At 34.1% G+C, this 26,705-nt stretch overlaps 1 protein-coding gene across 1 annotated transcript; it reads left to right on the forward strand.

Annotated features, from left to right (window-relative positions):
* The first annotated feature begins 915 nt into the window (after positions 1–915).
* On the forward strand, positions 916–18,115 carry LOC128160308 (N-fatty-acyl-amino acid synthase/hydrolase PM20D1-like). The gene is made up of 11 exons (XM_052823606.1): positions 916–1,271; positions 2,606–2,838; positions 10,391–10,477; positions 13,356–13,492; positions 13,874–13,993; positions 14,106–14,181; positions 14,294–14,355; positions 14,884–14,962; positions 15,091–15,162; positions 15,353–15,518; positions 16,708–18,115. The coding sequence occupies exons 1-11, from the start codon at positions 1,016–1,018 to the stop codon at positions 16,935–16,937; spliced, it is 1,518 nt and encodes a 505-aa protein (XP_052679566.1). The 5' UTR covers positions 916–1,015; the 3' UTR covers positions 16,938–18,115.
* The last annotated feature ends 8,590 nt before the right edge of the window (positions 18,116–26,705 follow it).

Genomic DNA, 26,705 nt, shown 5'->3' on the forward strand with positions numbered 1-26,705 from the left:
GCACAACCAATGCATTAATTTTAAGAATTAATGGATTATATATATTTACAATAATATGTCCAGAATAATCAGTCTTGACAATGTGTATTTGTCAAATGGCATAATTTAGTAAGAAGGAATTAATATTCTTTTACATGTAGAATTATGAAGTGATCAAATATAGTCGGGGATGATCAAATCCAAAGTCCGAAGGGCTTTATGATAGATTTTATCACGCCCGGCCTTATTTGATCACCTTAAGATATTCCAAGAATGATTCTCTATTTCTTATATGTAGATTATTTTCAACAATTCTTAAATTAAAGTTACGTATTGATTGTATTGGGTTATGCATTACAGAAATCGATTTGTAGTGCTGTCACAACCAAAACACTGGAAAATGTTATAATCTTAAGTAAATAGCATGATTGTATGATTAGAACAAACATTTTGTAGCTTCTCAGCAAGCTTCTCGTATTTCCAAATGTTTTAAGTGCCTGTATAGCACAGTGTGACAAGTTTTGAAAATAAAGCAAACTCATTGACAGAAATCACAGTTCATTAAACTGAGGCACCTTTTTGCAGGAATTTTGTTTTCCAGTGAATCGGTCTGTTAAAATAAATTGATATACTCTTATAAAGCGAAAATTACAAAGTTATCAGAGTAATAATCTAGACTAATTTAGACTTTATAATTAAGAAATTTTACCAGCCATTTATATATCATAAAAACGGTTACTTTTTGCATTAAACTCTTTGTTCATCGCGAACCAATTTGAAACAGAAATTTAGCTGCCATTGGAAGCGATAGGCCTATATTTTATCGAAATAGTATTAAAAATATTCGCCACGTTCTTTAATTAAAGACCTGTTTTCGTTTCGAGATCTTCCAGAATTATCATTAAATATTTTATTATAAAACTAATGGCTCACCGTAGAAAATTAGGACGCGACCAACGACGAGATACAGGATATTAAATACAAACACCATTTCTGACAGTCATTGTGGCCCACATGTATTGAGAAAGTTAAAACCATGTTACGGAATGTCTGTGCCTGTGTTGGCTTTGTTATATTAGTGTTGGTGCTCATCATTCTTGTACGGACCGCCACGTTCTCCGTGAGGTCAGACTCGGTAAGAAGCTGTCGTCTGACCGACAGCGATTTCATCCGGGCTACAGATGGGGTCATCGGCAAGTTTCAGTCCGCTTTACGATTTAAGACCATTTCAACAAACCTGCACCAGTATGACAGGGCTGAGTTACAGAAGATGGTGGACTTTGTGCAATCAGGTGACACCATTTGTTGTTTGGAGGGGTTTACAAATACGGCGTGCCATGACAGTTAAAATCATATGGTTTTAGAAGCTTGAGAAAAACTTTGTAAAATACTTTTTTATGAATGGTGTCCCGGCATGCATGTTTAATACCATTTGGTTGCTAATGATATCCACTGCTATGGAAACGAATGAGAGATGTCAAAATGGCAAATATAGAAATAACTTACATTCAATTTGTATTAATTAAGCTACTTCTAAGTCCAATGGAATGCATGGAATGGTTGAGCAGCAGATATAAACTATCAAAAGCATGTAATGAAATATTGAAATGTCTGGTACACGTATTGTTAGTTTAAGTCTTTTTTAGAAGCCCGAATAGTTTTCTAATTAAAAAATACCCTTATGTTTATAATATACAAAAGAAATATGTAAATATTCCATATAGTAAAATGATAACCCGTTGCTATGGTTCATGTACATGTATAAAGGTACAATACCGATCAGACCCAACCTAACACCAGAGTCAACTCCAACTAAACCTCGGGTTTACTTTTGGGGTTTACTTTTTGAAAAGTTGGGTCCACTCGGAGTTTACTTTGGAATTACTCGGGGTTAACTTTACTTTGGGTGTATTTGGAAATTGCTTTTGACGTCAACTGTATACGCACTGAAGTGTGGAGTAGACCCGTCTTTTATCTTACCATCCTACTGTCTGTAATTCCTGTCCCTTGTATATTCCGAATACACAGTTAGCGTCTGCTGTCAGGGGTATACTTCTGACCGGGTTTACTTTCTGTATCCACTCTGGGTTTACTCCAGGTCTTGACCACTCTAGTAAACCCAGAGTAAATCCAGAAAGTAAACTCAGGGTTTAGTTGGGGTTCACTTTCTGTTAGGTTGAGTCTGATTGGTACTGTGGGGATATTGAAGAAATATATTACATTATGGTTGTTTATACAATTGGTCATTATTGATTTTGAAAATTTTTTTTTTACCTTTACAGAGTTAGTAACTATTCATTCAAATCTATATTAGAAGTAGTTCGCTGTCTTTGACGACCTAAAGCAATATTAGCAAACATTTATAAGTGCTATTATCATGAAAATTTGTGTTCCTGAAAAAAATCATCAAAAATTCCTACCTATATATTTGAAATCTCCATTGGCTGAAAAGCATTATTTCGTCTTCGTGATATCTGTCATCATGGCAATTAAGTTACATAAAAGACATAAGGGTGCGTTACTTTTCAGACCTTCAGTATACATGTATATATATGGTATTTGTGTTGCCAATTAATGGCAGTTTGAATTAAGCGGTATATTGATTTTGCATGTGTTTTTTTTTCAGCGTTTCCCGTCATTCATTCGTCAACGTTGGTGACCCATGATGTGGTTAACAACTACAGCTTGCTGTACAAGGTTCAAGGTTCGAACCCAGCGTTACGGCCCTACATGCTGTGTGCGCATCTAGACGTAGTTCCGGTGAACAGAGACGCATGGGAAGAGGACCCGTTTGGGGCTAATATTAAGGACGGGTTTATATATGCTCGAGGAACAATAGATGTCAAGCAAATTGTAATGGTATGTCTATACAACGTTAAAATATGCGATGCTTCAAAGTTGGCTAGTATTTGTAAATTCACTATTATAGACAAGATTGCCGATTATTTCATTGCATGTTGATGTATCGGGTTTACTAGCGTAGTTTTATTGAGAGGCCGCCTAATTGCAAATGAGAGATAGAACTTTCTCTGTTGTATGCAGTGTAAAAGGGATCCCCTTCCCGGCTCAGTCTTCAAATCAGCACGATTTGCTTTGCTCCATTTCAACATCTACATCAAACGCAAACTCGGTACACACACCGCTGCTCCTCAGAATGAAGACGGTTTAATTGCGCAATTAAGAATACAAACCAAAGAACTAAAAGATCCTTAATCTGTATTGCAAGTCTGTTGTTCATCGATTGAGTGACCTATTGAAAAGTTTTTGCAAGCAAATTCTGTTACAAACTACACGCAAATATCTGAAAGGTATCTGTCAAGGGGTAGCTGATATATTTTATATTCTGGGCTACATTTGGGAACAATTAAGAAGAACTCCAAGGCCTTTTGTGGAAACGACGCTTTAGATATTTATTGTCGTATTTGTGAATCAATAAATCTTTCCACATGAACATCTAGGTGATCTATAATCATATACAATTATAATATTACTAAAATACTCTCTTTCTCTACATTCACTCATTAAATTTATCTTTAGTTAAATAATATTTAAATTACATATATTTGATTAAAATGACTCACCAAGTATAACAGGAAAATGAACTAATATATAGTCGGGTTGAAAAACTATGAAGTTTAAAATTTCAACCGTCTGTCTTGGATGGCGTCGTGATTCTCAATTAAAGTTCGTGCTCAAAGTTAGATTAAGCAAACGGACATGCGCACTCACTCACTCAAACCCGAAAAACCAGTCTAACACACCCATTCATTCACTGATCCACCCGCCAAACGTAACCACGTGACCTCTCGTACTACTATCATACTATGAATGAATGAAGCAGTGTGAACGTAAACAAATGAACAATGGGAAATGAAAACAACATGAACGCAAATATGGTTACTTATTAATTAAAATAATTAATCCTGTGACATTCTCCCCTGTCTGGAGAAAAAATGTCTCCTGACATTTTGCTTCAGATCAATGTGGACACCAATTCTGAAAACAATATAGCGACTGAAAATAATAAACATAAAACTATACATTTTCTGTGACATTCTCCCTATGTCAGACATACCAAACTTCAACTGGCTGGGACCCCATTACCCATTCTCCGTATCTGTCAGGTTTACTTCTCTCTCTAATAGACCTGCGTGGAATGAAAACATTAGTATCTGGCAACACATCATCATCTATATTTGGTAAAGACAAATTAGAATTATGTGATAAACCAGATCTGGATAAATCAACAGAATGGATAGGAAATCCATGATCTGATTCTACAGTCGAAGAATCGAACTGTGTTGTTATCGAGTTTCCACGACCAACGTCGATATTATCTGCGCCTGATATATCGAAATTATGATTGCCCGTTGCACCGAAAGATTCACTGGAATCATTCCCATGGTAAATACGTGAAGTATTAGGCGTACCCTTGGGTATATTTTCCTTACCTGACCTTTTCTTTACCATATAGGTAAACTCTGAATCATCATCATCATCCTCACTTGAATCAGATGATGTCGACTCTGATTCTGCTAACACCTTTTGACGTCTGTCTCTCCTCTTATGTTGTCTGTCTGATTCTTTGGGAAATTCTGTATCGACAGTATCTGAAATGGACATGAAAGGTAAAATTAAATTTCTATGTAAAGTTCTTATTGCACCTTTTCTGGACTCTTTCTGCACCTTGTATACCGGAATGTCTGGATTGGGCATGTCCACAATAACATATGGATCTCTTTCCCATTTGTCTGATAATTTACTTCTACCGGTTTTGTGCAAGAGCCTTATCAAAACTCTGTCACCAATTTCTAATTTTGAATTTCTCACTCTAAAATCATAATGTCTTTTTGATCTTTCAGAATTCCTTTCTGTATTTGATCTTGCTACTTTGTAAGCATAGTCTAGTCTCTTTTTCAGTTTATCAACATAATTCTCTTTGTTCTTTGACTTCTCCTTAACTGTATCTATTCCGAGATAAGCATCAATGGCAAGCTTAGGGTGCCAACCAAACATAAGGTAATGAGGGGAATACCCTGTGGTATCTTGCTTGGTAGCATTATATGCTTGAACAAGAGGTGGCACATAGGACTTCCAGTCCTCTTTTTGGTGATACTCCAAAGTTCCCAACATCTTTATTAGTGTTTGGTTGAATCGCTCCACTACGCCATTTCCCATGGGGTGGTAGGGTGTCGTTCTACTCTTACTTACCCCAGCGACGTTACATAGCTCTTTGATCAGTCGACTCTCAAAATTCCGTCCCTGATCTGAGTGAATTCTCTCGGGAAAACCATAGTAGCAAATAAACTTTTCGTACAATGCTCTCGCTGTTGTTAATGCTTTCTGGTTCCGAGTAGGGATAGCTATTGCATACTTAGTAAAATGATCTGTAATTACTAGTATGTCTTCAATGTTACCTTTGGACTTTTCAAGTGATAGGAAATCAATACAAATCAACTCCATTGGTCTGGATGTTACAATGTTGACAAGTTCTGATTTAGGATGTTCTCTGGTCTTGCTCCTTATACAACGACCACATTGCCCTACCTTGTCCTTGATATCTGCATCCATACCTACCCAGTAGAATCTTTGTTTCACAAGCCAACTGGTTTTCTCACGACCTTGATGACCTACATCATCATGTAATCCTTTTAAAGCTAAAGCTTTCATACTCTCAGGTAGTACTATTTGTTGTACCTCGATTCCATCAATCACAGTATTTCTGACTAGTATACCTTTCATCAATTCAAAATTTTTCTTTTCTCTCCAAAACTTTTGAATCGCTATACTTTCTTGCTGTAAACTATCAAAATCTATCTTGTAATCTGATTCAAGTAAAATCTTGAGCCTACCAATAACTGGATCATCATCTTGCTCTTGTTGCCAGTTGACTGTGGACAACTCTTGTGATTCTAGTTCAGGTAACTCTTCACCTAATTGTCCAGTATCTGTAATGACCAAACTCTCAGCAAGTGGCAGAATTTCCCGGTCAATCTGAGCTGCTTGACATACTGCTTTAACAGCCTCTGGAAATATCTGTAGATTGTATGGACGCCTGGACAATCCATCTGCGTCTTGATTTGATTTTCCAGATCTGTAATATATCTTAAAATTGTAATTGCTTAAAGCAGCAAGCCAGCGGTGACCTGTGGCATCAAGTTTTGCAGAAGTTGTGACATAAGTCAACGGATTATTGTCCGTTCTAACTTCAAAAGAATTGTTGTACAGATAGTCTTTAAACTTATCTACCACTGCCCACTTTAAACACAAAAACTCTAGTTTATGTGCTGGGTACAACTTTTCACTAGGTTTCAAACTACGACTGCCATATGCAATTACATGCTCTAAACCATTCTGGTTCTGATAGAGAACAGCACCTAAACCTTCCGTGGAGGCATCAATATTCAAGATGAATGGTTTAGAAAAATCTGCATAGCTGAGAATAGGTGGATTGGTCAACTTACTGATAAGTGTCTCAAATGCACTTTGTTGCTTCTTATCCCATACCCAGGGTATCTTCCTACTGTTTCTCTGCTTCTTTCCTTTTGCTGTGGAGTGTCCTGCCAACAACTCTGTCAGAGGGTGAACAACTCTTGCGTAGTCTTTAATAAAACGCCTGTAATAACCAGTGAAACCTAAAAAAGAACGTAATTCTTTAATATTCCTTGGTACTGGCCATGACTTGAGTGCTTCAATTTTATCGGGGTCGGTTTTTACACCTTCTTCAGACACAATATGACCTAAGTATTTCACTTCACTCATAAAGAATTCACACTTGGATGGTTTAAGTTTTAAATTATGTTTTTCCAGTTTTTCAAACACACCTTCCAATCTCTTCAAATGATCATCAAAAGACTGAGAAAAGACCAAAATGTCATCTAAAAATATGAGACACTCTCTGAGATGTAAATCACCCATACAAGTCTCCATTAACCGCTGAAACGTGGCAGGGGCATTGGTTAAGCCAAATGCCATACGGTTCCACTCAATAAAGGTAATTTAGGGGGGTTGATTGGGTTTACGCAGGTACTCGTAGAAGTATTTAAATTAGGACTGGGAGTACTCAGGATTGGTCTTGAGTGTTCAACCTTTGGTGTTGTACCCGACAATGTGTTTAACAGAGTTTGCACTCTAGGTCCTATGTTTTTAACTGGAGAACCTAAAGCAAGTTTTTGTTTAGGGGGTTCTACTTTCTTAGGAGTACTGGACACTTGAAGTAACTTATTATACTCCTCTACTGTTAACACCATGTAACCAGGATGTTTATTGACCTTGTCAATGTACTTAGAGATATCTGTCTCTTTCTTTTCTAACTCTTTCTTATCTAACACCTTCTTTTCTAACTCTTTCTTTCCTTCTTCCTCACCACCTGAGGCCATGATTGGGTTGTTAAAATACAGAGTAAAAATAATTGATATATACACCAATGCAATACTCACCATGTGCTGAAGATAACTGATGGATAATCTTTTGAAATAAGATTACGGTAGCTCGAGTTGAAAACACCGCACGACAATACACAACACAGTTCGACTTTTTCTGTACCAGATGAAATAATAAATCATACACTGATTAACACTGGATACTTTGAAACCTTGTAAGAAAATAAACAAAATAAATAAATGTCAATATTTTCTAAGCTATGAGATAAATTTCACTGAAATACAAACATATGAAATTATAACCACTTCAACAGTCTCTCTTGTATCACAAGAAATAATCTGTAACAAGTCTGAAAAAAATGAATTATTATTTCTGCTGAATTATATCCATCTAATCGTATGTCATGAGCATTACGCAGCGCATGGTAAATGATGATATGAATTCATAAAATGACAAAAAATGGAATGATAGAAAAACAATGATCTGCTTTCTTACTCCCGCTCGAATTTCCTCGCTGTCAATCTGCTATGCCAAAGGTTAGTATAATCAACTGAACAACATGCAGTGTAGCGGTTAGCAAGGACAAATGATGTCTTAAGGTCTTGAGATTTTACAAATAAACTTTGGAATGTTACGCGGGTTTAACACACTTACCAGTGTATCACTTTCACACCATGCAACTATACATACAACAAACATATAAAACAATACAAATGAAATTGAACACATCAATTATGAGTCACAAATGAACACACTGGAGGTATCTGTTTAAGTATTCCTCGGATCCTAGAAATGTCAAGTTAATTGCATGCACTCTATAACGAATCGCGATAACGTTGGAGCTCACTGGAACTTCGTAAACATTATACCCTGGGCGCAGCCATTTTGATTGTGACGTCATCGAATCGGAAGTCGCTAAATAAGGAATTTCCACGGTGTCGTGACGAGTTTCCGGATATATATTGGATCCGCTCCTGTCGAAAATTCTCCTCGCTAGGTGAATACTTTTCACAGGTCGCTATGAGAATTCTTTTCACAGGTCGCTAGCTGAATTCTTCTCACAAATCACTAACTGAATATTTTACATAGGCTTCAAATAAACCCTCACACACAGGATAATACGATGTGCACAAATATATAAATAATATATGGAAAATTTTGGCGGTATAGGAAATCACAACAGGCATACATTCATCACCGAAAATTTTTCCTAAACGGCGCTCTGGAGTCCCAACGTGGGCGCCATTGTCAAGGGGTAGCTGATATATTTTATATTCTGGGCTACATTTGGGAACAATTAAGAAGAACTCCAAGGCCTTTTGTGGAAACGACGCTTTAGATATTTATTGTCGTATTTGTGAATCAAATAAATCTTTCCACATGAACATCTAGGTGATCTATAATCATATACAATTATAATATTACTAAAATACTCTCTTTCTCTACATTCACTCATTAAATTTATCTTTAGTTAAATAATATTTAAATTACATATATTTGATTAAAATGACTCACCAAGTATAACAGGAAAATGAACTAATATATAGTCGGGTTGAAAAACTATGAAGTTTAAAATTTCAACCGTCTGTCTTGGATGGCGTCGTGATTCTCAATTAAAGTTCGTGCTCAAAGTTAGATTAAGCAAACGGACATGCGCACTCACTCACTCAAACCCGAAAAACCAGTCTAACACACCCATTCATTCACTGATCCACCCGCCAAACGTAACCACGTGACCTCTCGTACTACTATCATACTATGAATGAATGAAGCAGTGTGAACGTAAACAAATGAACAATGGGAAATGAAAACAACATGAACGCAAATATGGTTACTTATTAATTAAAATAATTAATCCTGTGACATATCCCTTAGGAAATAAAACGTTCGGTGATAAACCAATAAATGTTTAATGGACAAAATATTATCTGATTATCTACAGAGACTGGGTGGTCAACATATTTGCCATCAGATCTTCCTTAACTTTTTTTTTTAGATATGGCTATAGCTAAAAACTTTTATTGAGAAAAAGAAAAAAATCCGTATATTTTACTTTTTAGATTTTTTTTTATATTCCTATGTAGATTTCCCTTTTTACTAAAATAGTCTAAAAATGGTCATCATCATTGAGCCCACTGAAGAAGATTTATAGGATTTTGAATTACCATTTGAAAATACATGGAATACAGATTTTATAATTAAAAGAAAATTGCAAGTGGGAAGCCGGTTGTCAGCTTCTTCATTTCAGCGTCGACGTTTTTTTTAATTTGGTATTCTTGATCATGAAATATGCATGGTTATGGAAACTAATTGCTACTACTCTCCCAGTATTAAGACTTTGGTACTCGGTCAATATCAAGTTTTTTTTTGTCTCAAGGGAGTAAAAGTAAAAGTCTCAATAATTTCCGAACAACTCTCGTATATCTCCTCTAAAATCTAAGATATGTTTTATTGATTGTTACGAAGGTAATCTATTTCAGACTTGGTAAATATATATCTTGGTAATCTTTATGTTACACTCTTTTGTATGCAAATACTACACTGATTGCAGATTCCAGTTTAACTGAATGTCAAAGTATGAATTGCATTATATTGATGAAAGACAATCAGTTTCAAAATACTAAGCTTCACGCTGTTTCTGTACACTTGCGCATCTCAGAAGGAAATTAAATATCCACTGTAAAAGATATTTTACGGATCAAAAAGTCAGATATGTGGTCAACATACTATCAGATGTCTTGAATATGATATTTTTGTAACTATAAAACTATTATTTAATAAAGAGGACAAATTTAAATGTCATGGCCTTTATTGCATTGTCATTTTTTAAATGATGCTCAAGACATCAATCTCCTTGAACACTAAATGATTGTTTACGAAATTTAACTTTTGCAAAGTTAGATGTAAATAAAACAGTAAAATTCTCTTTTTGGTGCTTGTCGTGTTGGTATGAATGTAGTTAGAATTGCTGTATAGAACAAATACAAGCGGTGTCAGCGATGTTTTACCATTAATTTTAATTCCCCAGGGCGTAATGGAAGCCACAGAGTTCCTTCTTAAATCTGGTCACGTCCCGAAACGAACCTTTTATATTGCATTTGGACACGACGAGGAGGTAAGTAAAATAACAATTACATTTTCAACAGTGAAATACTGTTATTTATCAATTGAATAAAAAAGTGATATTCTTTCACATTGTGAACGTATCTGAAAATGGTATTTTGTCACAGTAAAAGAGATTGTCAACCGGGAATTGCAACACGCAAACGTGCGAGTAAAAACAACCCGACAACACAAATCATGCCTCTCCACCCCCAACCCCCACAATTTAGATGATTCCTACCTCTAGACAGTGGCAGCGAATAAACATTCCTCAATTTCATTGAATAAAGTAGCTAAAATATGCATAATCTATTTATAATTTTCGAATTCAATACACCGCCTCGATTTGTTTTCGATAGTTATTTGTCCCTGGATCTATTTATACATAAAGAAAGAAAATTGGTGAATATGTCTTCAACTTTCAGACGAAATTTTTAATGATGTTACATTTTACGTGTTTAGTTAAATTGTTCAAATAATTTGTATCGATCATCACGTGTATCTTTCTTATGAAATATACAGAAAAGGCAATGCTTTGTAGTTGAATATGCTTACCGTACTTCGTTTTAGTCGATGGTGAGACGGGGGTTTTTGACTCGGCCTCCGCACTCCCGAAAATATATTACAAAAATTAATCCTAAGTTAAACCTACGAATGAAAGTCATTTGTTTGGAGCTGTACTTTTGATGCTTATGAAACCAAATTTATGTATCCATATAACTAATATATATATATATATCACTCCCTCGACAGGCAACATTTTCTACGCAGTCAAGGATTCAGTCTGACTTTCGTCGGAATTTCAATATCCTCTTACAGTAATGTATCAGTAAATCCCAACCCACTTATCCTATTATTGAAACCTTTAATCAGCATAATGAGACAGTCATATCACTTATTGGGTATATTCCAGTACGAAAACCCAGTCTTGTTAGCTTACGAAAATACAAATGTAAAACTTTTAGTTTGTTAGTCTCACCAGAAATATTTCACTGAAATAAACCTTAGAATAATTTTTTAGCTCTAAATAATTTTTCTTAGAGCTTATTCACTTGATTAAATGGAAATTCCGATTAGAAGACTTGAATAATCAAGTTTGTTGACATACACAAAGCTGCGAATGCTCGTTAGTTTGAATTGACTCGAACGAGGAACAGTTGTTGATGTTTAATAAAACAAATACTAGGCTAGCCTTATGATTCGAAATTAAAAATATTGAATAAGGATGCTTACTGGTGGTGGAATAAAAGTCTTATGAAACATTATTTCGGTAAGTTATTGTATATAAACACAACCAGAGCGCTCTGTTTTCATCGCGTCGTCAGGATGAACTCCTTGATAGTTAACGTAATTTGCAGTTTTATTAACTTCACAAAGCAAATTGAAGGTTGGAAGTGGGCTAAACTTATCAAAAATCTTGACAAACAAGAAAAAAGGGTCTTGGGTTACGGTTATGAATAACTTTGCAAAAAAGGTGTGTGTGTGTGGGGGGGGGGGGGGGGGGGGGCAACCCCCCCCCCCCCACAATAGCCTCCCGGTTCCGACGCCTGTGCTACGCAATTATGTGTTTCCCTTCATATTTGTAATCTAAATCTTTGACAAAATCAATTTTATATTAATTTTTGTAGTAGATATAGTTATATTGAAAGTACTAGCAAATCTTCGAAAATAGGTCACTGAAGCGTTGAAGCGAGGGGTTGTGTCAAACATATTTCGGACCGGAAGTATTTGATAAAGCATCACCCGTTTGATATAGCAATGGTTTATTACACGGGTAATATACACCACACGTATGAGATAAACAAATATATCACTCCCTTGACAGGCAAAATTTTCTACGCAGTCAAGGATTCAGTCTGACTTTCGTCGGAATTTCAATATCCTCTTACAGTAATGTATCAGTAAATCTCAACCCACTTATCCTATTATTGAAACCTTTAATCAGTATAAAGAGACAGTCATATCACTAACTGGGTTTATTCCAGTACGAAAAGTCAGTCTTGTAAGCTTACGAAAATACGATTGTAAAACTCTTAATTTGTCAGTCTGACCAGAAATATATCTGATGATGTAACATAGATACTTTGGGATTCGTCTCGGAATCTCTCATTTTTTCCACCGTCAAGATGCACAATTTTTGAAAAGAAATCCGTTATAAAAATATTTAATTATTTTGAATTTGTACACATACATGTATATTATTATTTAATTTAGGATGTATTTTTAATATCCTTGTTTTTTTTTTCAATTCTTATACGTGTACAATTTTTCTGTTACTTTATAAGCTACACTTCCGATCCAAAGAAACAATTGTCGCTTTGAAAATAGTGATATGTACTTTTTCTCGAAATCACTTTGCAATAATCGACCAAACTTAAGCAATTATGTATGGCTTTTTCTGCTGCCAGGCTTTTACCTAAGTAATTAAAAAATCCGTGTATATTTTGGACTCTTTATTCGTCGATTTGTATGTAACTTGTGATAGTCAAATGCTAAAGATCGCATCCGTATTGAATATATGCTGAATGCAATAACGTATGAAAAATATCTACTCGGGTATAAAACTGTTCTTTTTCTTCATTTTTGTTTTGTTTTCATATTTGTTGAAACAACCGAGACAGTTTGTTTCTGTACATGCATTAGGGCTCCGGATATTGAAAACAAGTTTAACTACTATTTAAAATATATTTTAACTAAATGTGAATGTAGCAACAACATAGATGAACAATCGTAATCAGAGAGGTGTTGGAATGTTACAATAAAACGTTTACTATGAGCAGTTCTGACTTAACACAAAAACAACTTCATGTTCTCGGGGTCAGCACTACAACAGTGTGTATTCAAACTCTGCGAAGACCTTTTATAAGCTGCAGCTCTTTAGACGTTGCTAGGTAACTGGACTAGACGGCGCGGCTAAAATCAGCGAGTTGTTGTATAGCAGAGGTGTCCGAGACCTGGAGTTTCTGATTGACGAAGGAACAACCATAGTGAACAAACTCTTCCCAGGAGTGAACATTCCAATTGCTGTGTAAGCACCACTTTATAAATACATTCTAATCATTATTTCACAGGTAGTTGGTCCCCTTATGTTTTTTGCACATTGTGTGTCCTCATAGTATATCAGTAAAGGTTATGATTCCTTCTACTCCAGAATTGTCCCTAATTTTCTCGGTTTATAATTGGTTCATTATTGGTCAATTATTTCGATTTCTACCAAGAGACTTTTAGTGAGATCGAATAATTCTTCTTTTTTACGAATTAAAATGTTTGTACAAATATGTTTGGACTTAATAAAAGTGTGCTATTCGATCCATTTTAGTTTACATGAAAGTATTGAAAACTGAAATCAAAAAAAACTATAATTTTTCTTTAGAGATTTTTTCACATTACATATTCTGATTATCTGCAGTGTCGGGACGTCAGAGAAGGGGTCTTTGAGTCTGGAACTCTCAGTCAATGGAGTACCAGGCCATTCTTCTATGCCGGAAGGGGAGACAACGATAGCAACGTTAGCAAGAGCGATAACTAGGTTGTATACTAAAGACAGTGTTGCACTATACCTTATATTAAGTTGATCATCAAACAGGCAAGTTTTACGTACTAAATCTGTTATTTAATGAATGAACGTGTAATGATTTCAGATTGGAGGAAAATCCACATCCCAATATGTTTGGCACCGGCCCAGAAAAGGATTTATTCACACACCTAGCATCAGATGTAAGTATTACATCTCCACGATCTATGATACAATGATCAATGACATTAACAGAGAGAGTAAAAATGATTTAATGTCTCAAACTTTCATAATAAACTGCATTTCCACTTTCAGCTGTCATTACCATTTCGGGCTGTGGTCTCAAACCTATGGCTTTTTGGACCAGTTGTGTCGAGGTAATCAATCAAATATATCTATAATTGTAACTAAAATAAAGATAAAAGTAACAACTAAATTATTTTTTATATGTTGTATAAAAAAAATGAGTTCCAAATGTCAAACCTGTGAGTACTTTCAGTACTTTGATTGTGTTTAAGGCAATGAATGCTGTGGTCAAGTTTGGCTGGCCCCAATGTTTATGAGTATAAAAAAAACTCATTTCAACTGAATTATAAGACTAAGTATATATATATTGTGGACCTTGATAATATATCACTATACGATGTGAAGAGAGAAATTCCGTACTTTAATAATTTGAGAACAATATCAGATAGCCTAACATCTTTAACATCTTATTTCAATTGTCGCAGCTTTTGATCTATTAAAGAAATGAACCAAACGAAAATATAGTGCTAACAATAGCTGACGCGAGGGTTGTTTTGTAATCTGATTTATATCAGAATATATCGTTCGTAAATCTATTAATGTTTCTTCTAATACTATGTAGATAGTGTTTTATCAGTTATCTTGTCTATGCCATCAAGGCTATTTTCTAGAATTCCATCACTTAATGCTATCGTCAGAACTGTCACTTCTGTTACCATGGTGAATGGAGGAGTCAAGGTAACAATCAGATGTTGTAGACAACATCAATACATCAATCTATTTTTGATGTCGCAATAGCCTTTTTTAATTTCTAACTTTGAAGATATTTCAAGCTTATGTTTTATTTTATTTTTTTAAAAATGAAGGTTAATGTTTTACCTCCCTCGGCCACTGCAATGGTCAACCACCGCATTCATCCCGCACAAACTGTCAAAGAGGTAAGCGATTCTCCAAGACGACTAACTATGTATTGTATGTCAATTTCTCTACGTGATTTTAGAGTTATCGGACTTTCCTTGTCTCCAAAAGAGTTTTTAATTTTTCCCACTCAACTCTAAGAACGTTAAATCATATTATAATTAAACAAAAAGCATTCATTTATCTTCATTCTATATACATTTTTACAAGGTAATGGAGTATGATAGAAAACTGATCAATGATGAAAGAGTCAAGATACGAGTGGTGTCCTCAATGGAGCCGCACCCAATGTCGCCGTACGGTGACGAGGACTTCGGTTATCAGACGATCAAAAACAGCATCAGACAAATCTGGGGCAATGCGACTGTTGTACCGGGTATGTATATAATATATACTCTAAGCTTATTTTCATCATTGTGATTACACCATATACCATGTATTGTTGATATCATGTCTTGAATTATTTTGGACTTTTATGTACGTATATATAAGTCTTGAGTTTTTTTTTTTGGGGGGGGGGGGCAAAAACGTCATTTTTAAGTCTTTTTTCAATAAAATATTATTATATACATTAATCAATCTCTAATGGAAACTGTTCAACGGGTAAAAAATAAAACCGATGGATGGAAAGCCAATAATTATCAACAATTTGAATTATAATTCATTGTCATAGCTCCAATGCAATATCAGATATTGAACTATAAAATACAAACGGTTCAAGAATTATTTGAAGCAATCGCTGTTAGAAGTACATAATTAGATATGGAACATTACGATATGAAAATAGCCATAAGAAAGTTACATGAGACATACTGGTAGCTATGTTACATTAAAAGTTTAAAATCGAAGATTTCTAAACTTATCTATAACAATCTTATAGATAAGTTTAGAAATCTTCGATTTTAAACTTTTAATGTAACAGCTATACAGACAATGGACGTTGTTAACCTCTTTTCTATTCGGATAAATTACATGGCTTTGACAGCCTCATGTATACTTTTGCCAAAACTGTATGATAGAACCACGAAAATTATGACCATAAAGTGTCTATGAATCAAAATGATGTAGCTTAGTTTAAGTTTGTATCCAAAATGGGTCGAAACAGAGAATGAAAAGCGTGGTCGATGAATAGAAAGGCTTAAAACGAGGTTAGGCCTATATAATGCAAGCCACTTTCATCATTTTTGCATATGAATAGCGTGTTTTTACAGCAAGGAAACAATCTTTCTTTTATGTTACTGGTACTTATACTTGGTACAGTTTTCGATGTCATCTGTCATACCATTTAACAATTTCCCTACCTTTTAACTTTTATCATGCGATGCTCTCAAAATTTAAAAGGCACGCATCTTCTTGTATCCATCATATATACTGGGTAAAACGGAAAAATATACGCCGGTTTGTGACCTTGCAATTACATGAAAAAGACTTTCATATAGACTATTCTTTCTGCTTTGTCCTCTCTCTGACTTGTGCATTTGTAGTTTATAAATAATAAAAAAAAACATCAAACTTATCAAACCACAAATACCATTGTCCTGATACCTGTGTTCGCCATGTTTCAGGTGTTATGATCGGAAACACAGACACCGTCCATTACATTCGGTTCACTAAGAACATCTACAGGTTTAGTCCGACATTCATGTTTCCAGAGGATTTAAAACGTTTCCACGGAAATAACGAACGGATTTCTGTGCAGAACTATGAGCAAGTTATAAACTTCTACTATCATTTGTTGGTCAATGCGGATGAAGGAACTCTACCTCCTTTCCATAAACACAACGATGAGCTGTGATAGATTTTCAGGACATGCACATTTTCATTTGGTTTATTTTGTGATTTTGACAATGCTTATGTGATTAATGTATTTTCAAATATTTTAAGGTTGCTCGTAAAAAAATGGAAATTTACAATAACTTCTCACATCAATGCAGCTAATTTATTTAAATAGAATTTCACATACATGCATATGATGTATACATGCATATAAACTGGTCTCTCCTATCCCTCAATTGTTATTGTGATCAAAGAGCTAAGTATTTAGCTCAGTTTATATGGATTATCAAAGAGTGATTCAGAGATATATATGTAATCTTTTATATATATATATATATATATATATATATATATATATATATATATATATATATATATATATATATATATACACACACACACACACACACACACACACACACACACACACACACACACGGGCTATGCTATTAGCAATCCCGACTTAACTGCGATGCTTGCTACTTTCATACAAGTACCCGATTGAACCAACAAAGGTTAACTATTGGTGAAGTATGTACGTATTCATTAAGTGTTGATTCTGCTTTTGTTCATCTCCTCTGTACAGTCAAGTATGACGGGTTTTGACCATTTTTTATTGAAATATGAAAGTCATTTTTGTACTTTGTCATATCAATATATGAAATGTTTCACACATCCATTGAATAGTTTTGTCCCTAGAATATAGAACAGGTGACATTTGATGGCTCAAACTTCAATCTAAGTATATTTTGTGTCCTGCTGTTGACATTCATGTACATGTGTTCATGATTCCTTTGTTAAGCCTTTTCATACTATATACAGTCTTTGACAACAGCTATTAATACAATCATCGAGCTAAAAAAAATCTGCTCGTCGTTCTTTCCATACTTGTTGAAGTTTGAAATACTAGTGTATGTTAGATTGTTACATTGTACCTCGAAGAAAAAAACACACACTCAAGTCCATCGATATTGTATTAATTTCTTATTATTTTAGGAGCCTATATTTTTTTTTAGATTAATGCCTCGAACAAACATACACCCCCCCTCCCCCCCAAAAAATATGGTATTGCCAAAAGTATTGTAAAGAATGAATAGAAGAATGTGATAAATGTACAGAATTTTGTATTGCAATTTTGTGAAAAACATGTTTGTATAATGAATAAATTTTTAAAATATAAAATCATCTTAACTCTCATATTGTTTATGTATTAATATTTGATTAGAACGTTAGTTCATTTTACGAAGAATACAAACTTTTTCTTTAATTTCTTAAAATTGTAGATTTATGAAAAAAGAAGTTAAAACGCGTTATGACAAAGTATATCTTAATTTTTTCTAATTGTGGATAAATGAAATTTAAAAAAAAAAAAAACAGAACAAAAATGTTATGACCTCTTTTAGTTTCATCTGTTCTGGGATCGATAGTTTAAAACAAACAAGTGATTCATATGCAAAACAAAACCTTTTTTGTTGCGCATCTCTGGGAAATAAATGACTGTGTCTTCGTTTGATCCCCGGCGCTTTAGCCTTCACACGTGAAGTCTGCCAATAACTGTTAACCTTGTGTGCAGTTTATATCCGTTCTTAACGGATCACGCTGATTGTCTTTAAAAAAAATTAGGAGGAGCTCGTCTTGATTTTTCTTATCAACGACTTTTTTCTGGAGCTGAGACAAGAAAAAGACCTCTTTGTTTTAACGAAGTGTTGCTTCAAGTGGAAACATTCATCGAAAGTGGATTTGACAGATATGAGCAACTGTGAATTATATCTAGGTCCGATCTAACACGGCTTTCGTTTATCGTTTTCCGTTGAAACAATGACTTCATATTATGTATTGAGTATGAAAAAAAAATTGTAATATAGAATAGACACGCTTTCTTTTTTTTGCCACTGTTGAATGCATTTGATTGAATGCACTTTTGTTAAGAAAAACATGACGCTTGTGCATTGTTACAGTTAAAGAGAGAGGGAGTGAGATATGGAGGGTGTGTGTAACAGAGAGAGAGAGAGAGAGAGAGAGAGAGAGAGAGAGAGAGAGAGAGAGAGAGAGAGAGAGAGAGAGAGAGAGAGAGAGAGAGATAAGGGTTTTGTGTGTGTGAGAGAGAGAGATAGGGTTTGTGTAATAAAAAAATAGAGAGAGGGAGAGAAAATAAAAATCCCAAATTTCCACCAAGAGAGAGAGAGAGAGAGAGAGAGAGAGAGAGAGAGAGAGAGAGATGGGGAGGGAGGAGAGAGTTATCATAGATAGACATTGCAATGGCATGTGTACCTTGAAAACAACAAAGCAAAAGAACTCTACTTATTTTATTTTTGTTAACAGAAATGATGCATGCTAAGACGAAAATATACAAATCAAGCATGTATGAATAAGGTTTAATTTTTACCCCCGGTTCATCGGAGTTCGCACTCATAAACCTCAGGCTCTGATATTTTGCACGCAATATTTTTCTGATTTATATATGAATATCACAGAAGCTGAGATACGTAAGGCAAACTGAATCTTTATATTATTCTGTAGATTAAACGTCTGCGCATTGGCAGTTTTTGTCGTCAGTCAGACATAGCCTATGAAAAGAATTTTGGTTTCAAAGAGCAGTTGATCGTGTCATCAAAGGGTTTATTTTAGCAGGGTCTTCGTAATACAATAATCAATAAACATGATATGAATACTTTCGTAACCTTACGTGAATGGTACTCGGTATCCTAGTACAGCTGAGTAATGCTAAACAAACGAACTATGATGAATGCGATGTTCAATGGCTGGGGCGTTTTCGTTTGAAATGGTATCCATGAAAAAATGTTGCAGGGACAGACCATTGAAACCTGCTATTTTATCCCTCATGTAAAATTAATTACTACAGGCTTTTGATTTTGTGTATAATATAACGTAATTTTGATAGGATTTGATGCTTTAATTTATTAGTCTCATTGTACATGTCAGAAAATACCTAGAAGAAGTTAATTAGATCTAAAATGAAAGACATCATTTGTTTCGTTATACGAGATACATCTAGAATACTTCACAGGCTCTTTATGAATACCACGAAAAAATGACCTGCTACCATGTTAAGCTTATCATCAAAGGTTTATAATATCGTTATTTCATCAAGGAAAACAGCATTTATGTATAAAGGAATAACTAATGTATGAAAAAGTATAAAGCGGCGTCCTATTTTTAGATCAAAGTTGACGTGTTACATTTAACGGCGTGTTTTGAAAAATGGAGTTGTTATTTCAATTATTGCAAAACTTCCTTATCTTACCGAATCTCGTACAATTAACACAATAATTTGATAATTAGATAGACGGTTTTTGATTTCTTTCATAATTTTATCCTTAGGTAACATGAAATTGCTTTTTTCGCCTTTATTTGTGTTTTGAAATTAGCAGTGATATTATATATTCTGATTAATGTTCGCTCCTAAGGATTTGTAAAAAAGGAGATATTAGCTTTTCTTTCATTTTCATTTTGTTTGTTTGTAATGCTTTGTGTCAGTAGGGACATGTTATCTCAAATGATAACAGATAAAGAATGTTTAATTCTATCCATCTTTATGTAAGACTTTTTTAATTTTTTTGCAAAACATGTAACAGAGAAGGAGGTATAATTCCAGCAATCTTTAAGTTCAAAGTTGATTTAAAAGCCAACCTTAATAAACGTTTGCCAGAATTTGAAGGATGTGGTTCCGATGAATCAATCCGAGGAAAAAGGCAAAACAAGATATTATATTTAATCAGCTTGAAAAGTTAGCGTAAGTAAAATATTACTTATGCATGTAGTGCTAAAATGTTGAGGCCCTGAACCCCTCTAAACTACTCTCAGTGATGAAAAGGGACATTTTCCGCCTTTTCCCCTGTGCTCGCTATTATGAGACCAATATCAAGTCGGCGATATTTATTTCAATGATAAGCAATGAGTAATGAAACCCCAGTCTGCTGGTATTCAGGTTTCATTATCACTACTGTTAAGCCACCGTTTGAAACCCACGGCCAGTCTCGGATCCGCTTACTCAGTGTGAGACTGGCCGTCGGTTCCCGACATTGTTGTTAGCGAGCCAAATCTTTGATCAATAACGGAAATAGATATCTATGGTAGTGGACAACTCGTACGATATGTACTGCATTCAGTATTCATTAATAAGATACAAGTATGCTTATTAAGAGAATGATAATTGTGTAGCCTACATATAAATGGTACTAATTATCAAGAACATTTTTCAATGGATTTTGCCTGTTTAGAATGTTTATCGAAATGAAAGTTTTCAAATGATGATTATTCTTTTAATTTGAATTACAATAACTTTATATTTTAGATCATGGTACACTAGCGTATGCAACAAATTGCAACGTTTTGTGACATTCAGTCCTTTGTATAAACTGACACCGTTCCTTTTTACTTTATAATCATAACACACGCGCATTTTGCAGTCATCTTGATCGATACAAAACTATAACTGAGATCAAAGAGAAAATAATTTATAAATTTAGTGCACGATATACAGTTTCGGAACGTTCAAGTTGAGGTCGTTTTACGAACAACAAGCGACATGAAGCCTTACTTAAGTGTTGCTTGTGGACAACCCATACATCAGCTTGACATTGGCCCGTTTGAATTACTAACAAATTTCATGCTCTCAGATCGAGGCTAACAGAATCACTTATTTTTAAAACCGGCGCAGATCTGGAGGTTTGTTTAAAGTTTAAACGTATTTTTAACCAATTCTGAACGACAGTTTTGGGATCGATAAGATCTCAAAAGTCAAAACTGCTTTGCAGTATATGATTAAAAATTATAGAAGAATTGGCTGTTTCTTCATTCCTTCATTGCAACATACTTTGACAATAACAATACCAGAGAGAGAGAGAGAGAGAGAGAGAGAGAGAGAGAGAGAGAGAGAGAGAAAGAGAGAGAGAGTATAAAATGTTCCTTTTATAATTTTTTTTACTATGAGCGGAAATAATATAACCTCTTAGCCAATCAAATATTGCGTTACAATAAAGAAATAACCGTTTTGTGTTTTGGGGTTTATAGTGTTAATAAATCGATTGTAACCTTTGCCATTTTACACCATTTCACGCAACGTGCCAAATAACGTTCTGTCTTGAAAGAAACAAAACATAACACTGTTGCATGCGAAGACAACAGAAAATGTAAATTTATTGCCGTTATGTGCATTATATGCATATTTACCGAAAAATTCGGAAACAAAAGTCAATATTATTTTGTCCATTGCTTACATGCAAGCTTACTATAACCTTGAATCTGAATCAATACCTTGATTTGATCAATCATGTATGTTTTCATTTATTGCCCTTTTTTATAAGCTTCATTTTATAATAAATACTTTTAAAACCCATGCAGTCAATAACAAGAAAGAGAAAGTAGCAATAGAGAAAGGAGATAAATAAAATCTGATATCAACCAAATTGAATTAAGACATGGCTAAGGAGATAATGAATGAACAACATCATAACAAAGATGGCGGTGTTTGTGTTTTCTTTAATAATTTAAGTAATGGGAAACACGTGTTGGCGAAGACTTAGATGTTTCAGATTGCTCGACTTTAGATCTGTTACATGATTTGCTGAATGTTTTTAACAGAATTTTCAACTTGTTAATTATGGATATCAAAATGATGTTATCTCAAGCAAGCATTAACCTCGTATTTTTAGTTAAGTTGGCCTGCTTTTCCAACATTATGCAGACTAAAAAAAAATACGAATGTGTTCATTAGGTAATTTACGGTTAAGTTTTTGATTGCATGACATTGGCAATAATTGGAAATTATCATTGCACAAAATGCATGTATCTGACTTTGTTTTCTCTATATTTCCTAACTAATATACATAATTTAAGGGGTTTCATATTGTCTGAATGCAAGATTACCTTGCTTATTTTGCATTTATTTAAAGTACTCTGGTGCTGTGCAGAGAGAGAGAGAGAGAGAGAGAGAGAGAGAGAGAGAGAGAGAGAGAGAGAGAGAGAGAGAGAGAGAGAAAGAGAGAGAGAGAGAAAGAGAGAGAGAGAGATATTTGTTAATATATCACGGTTTCAATGACTAGACCCCAGACCTCAAAAATATCATATTATCGATTCTGTGCGTTACAGATTAATCTACTTGTTAATTCTTTTCGAACGCGTACATTGTCGACATCAGCCATCGGTTTACGATCATCAATGACTACTTATGCCGGCTGATATTATATGATATATAATTTAAGATTTAAAAATGGTATCATGCAGAGAGAGAGAGAGAGAGAGAGAGAGAGAGAGAGAGAGAGAGAGAGAGAGAGATAACCAACAAAGTTGTTGTGGTAAAAAGGCAGCTGCTCCTGAAAATACTTGCAGCGGTTGAAAAGTTCTTTGTATGACTTGAGCTTCTCACAGACCAATGAAATGTTTTAATATGAACATTCATATCTTCCTAAACTATTTTCATCTCTGTAGGACTCGGCAATATTATGTTTATATATTTTCTTTAATTCTATCAAATTATACATCTTATGATTTTTTTAAATATATTGGTATTACATAAAGTCTTAGGAATACAAACAGAGAGCTATGGCAAAGTTATTGAGAAAAAATTGTGGCATGTAAAAATTATAAGGGTGAAGCATTTTCTTAATATTACAAAATTGCTAATAAAAAGATTTGATTAGATCAAAATATAATCTTTGTTGGAGATAAAACTGTGATATGTGTTTCAAGGACATCTAAAAAAACATATTTTGCAAAATTGTCGACGTCATGCAACAATTTTTGCAGAAAGAACTTATATATAGATTTTTTTTGTGTATTGATTACTGGTATCGGTCTAATGACGGATATTTGACACGATAATTTGCACTATCAATGAGTAATATTTTTACTTTAATCTTTAAATTCAGTCATTTTTGATAATCAATAAAAACGTATCTATGTTGGCAATGCGATCCTGTTTTATCAGAGGGCTTATCCTTAGACTTACCTCAACACATCTTCTAAACATTTGATTTGGATGATAAAGGGCATGTAGCTGCATGATTCTGATAAAGAGGAGGATAAGATGGAAACACATGCTTGGATTAAAATGTACAGCCCAAAACATCTGTAGGGTGCAATCAGACTAAGGCCATGAATAGACCGTCGAATTTAGTTTCAAAGGTTCTTGTGTTACAAATTTTCAGCATGAACACTAAAAGAGTTATTATCTTAATACTTGAGAGGAATTTATTTCTGGATATTGTTAAAATTCAAACGCAATCTACAACCCTCATGTGTTTAAAACAAAAAATTAAATGAAAAAGAGACCCGAAAACTTCTCTGTTAACTATTCAAAATTTGTAAACGTACAAAATAAACTTAAGGGCAAGTGTTGCATTAATCAAAGAAAATTAAAACTTATGTCTCTTGATATTTCATTGAGATGTAGTATTTTTTTTTTCTCGAAAAAACTCAATTTGATAACTACATCCCATTTAGCATGAGTGAAATATTTAATTTATTTAATACTTTAATGTTACGAAAAAGACTACGTTTCATAAAACTTTCGTTTGCTTTTCTTGTGTAATAAACGAAGTAATGGTGGCAGAGAAAACTACATAATGGGTGTTTTCTGCAATATCATGCCTCCATGGTATTTTTTGAAACTTGAGAATGCAAAGAAAACCTCAAGCATTTTTGAAATTGCATTGAAAATGAAATGTAAAAAACTCTTATTCTATATTTAGATTTATCTTGTAAACTTGCATTAAGGAGGGACAGTATTTTCTGGCCCATTAACTCCTAAAGTGTTATCTGCATGGATAACTAATCAACTGGAACCCGCGCAGCAATAAAATGGCCGCTGATGATGCAACTGCTCGATCTAATTATATAAATAAAGTTTATCATTACACTAGGACATGTGAGGAAGTTTTGGTAAACAAGTGAAGCGTTTTAAAAAAAGCTTTGTCGGCTTTAGAAACAACCTTTACCAGTTTTGTGATAGTATTGCAATAATAATTCAAAATTTGTAAGCCATTAAACATTGACATGGATTATTATAAAATAAAATTCCACATTATTAAAATCAATGGCATTAATTTTCTTACCTTTTTTCAAGATTGACACTTCACACTGACACGTTTAACACTAACGCATTTTCTCCCTTACCTTAATTTCAGGCAATGAAATAATTAAAACCTTCACATCAAACATGTTCTATCAGTCACAGCAACAAAAAAGTGCATATTGCAAAGACTGTAGAACTTTTCAACTCTCTCTTCTCAAATCCAGACTTCATCACATTATAAAACGGGAGAATTCAGTAGCTACATATATTCGGACTTCAAAACTTCATCAAGTTACATGAAGTTCTGAAAACCTGCAGTTGAATTTGTTAAAAAATGCACATATTTCAGGTTGTTACAACTTGTTCAGAATTTCAAAAATATAGTTTGCTCTATTTTTTTGTTATCATTTAGGTGCTAGTTTAATAGATACTTCACAATATTTCATACGCTTGTTTACATTTTAAATTTTGATATAATTATGTTATATTTGGGGGTATATTGAGTTATTGACCATAACTAAATGGCAAACATCGCCGCGAACTCATGAATTCCCATTTATTTGTGAGTATATCGAGTAGCTATTCCCCAATATTTGGTTACAGTTGTTTGACCTTGTGGTCTTAGAGCCAACTTATTGAATTGAACGCATTAGAAGATCTAGACGTGCTAATTTGATTTCTTCTCTTCTAACCCATTTTTCTAATGTCGGAAGAAAGTTCTCGTGGAATCTTACAAATGGAAAAGCATCATGTTAAAAAAAAACTGTATCTTCTGATCCGTTTTATATGCGGTGAAATAAACTCTTATCGCGTTCGATTTCACATGTCTGCCTTTCTTACAAGACTCTATCAAGCTTTTGCTCGACATTTAAGCCTTATCTGTGGTGGGTTTTACGGCTATACTTTTATCATTATCATTAAAGTGCAGTTTTATTTCTTCTGGAACTCCTCTAATCTAGCCACAGTTAGTGAGAATTTTTTTGTTTTATTTTCTCCCCCAGACTGTTTCTTTTGCACTCTTTGAATTAACCCAATACTATGAACGTATTTTACATGGCTATCAAGAAAAGTAGCTCGATTCTATCTAAATAGATTAAAAAGCCCAATGATGTTAAAAGATTTAGACATTTATTTAATTGTCATTGAATTCTGATACACTAAATAATGTTAGTGGATTTCAATGTTTGAAGAACACCCCTAGGGATTAAGTCTGAACCCCATACTAGCTATACAGTAGTAGTAATATTACAAATAAGAAACTGCACATAATAAACGATAATATAGGGAGTAAAAGAAACACCTTCTTTCCTTATTTAGATAATTAAAAACTGCATTAAATAATTTTGAATTTTAATAAGGATTATAGTGCAGGTGTTCTTGAGTTCAGGATGCTATTCCAATCCGGCAATTGCATAGATGAACAGCCATAAAAGAAGATTAATTAAGCACCACACCTTCGATATTTTGCGTTTTAACTATAACAGATACCCCGATTCCTTAAAGCCTTAGCTGCATATAGAGCATATAAATGATACCAGGTGCTGTTTTCCAAATTTGAATGATATATTACTCTTATTGAAAAGACAGCTTTTGAATTAGAATACTGCGTACAGATGAAAGCTAGGCTACATTCGTTCGTTTACAAAAGAGTTAAAAACGTCTTTGAAATAAAACAGAGAAGGTTTTTTGTTCTGCAGGAAACGACATGCAACAAATACACAAATGTAATCTTAGCAACCATCGGTTAGGTGG

This window comes from Crassostrea angulata, chromosome 8, assembly GCF_025612915.1.
Source record: "Crassostrea angulata isolate pt1a10 chromosome 8, ASM2561291v2, whole genome shotgun sequence".
In the NCBI taxonomy this organism is placed as follows: Eukaryota; Metazoa; Mollusca; class Bivalvia; order Ostreida; family Ostreidae; genus Magallana; species Magallana angulata.

Coding starts and splice junctions, on each gene's coding strand:
- LOC128160308 (XM_052823606.1), top strand. CDS start 1,016: ATGTTACGGAATGTCTGTGCCTGTGTTGGCTTTGTTATATTAGTGTTG. Junction 2,839..10,390: donor ATGTCAAGCAAATTGTAATG/GTATGTCTATAC, acceptor TTAATTCCCCAG/GGCGTAATGGAAGCCACAGA. Junction 10,478..13,355: donor CATTTGGACACGACGAGGAG/GTAAGTAAAATA, acceptor AGACGTTGCTAG/GTAACTGGACTAGACGGCGC.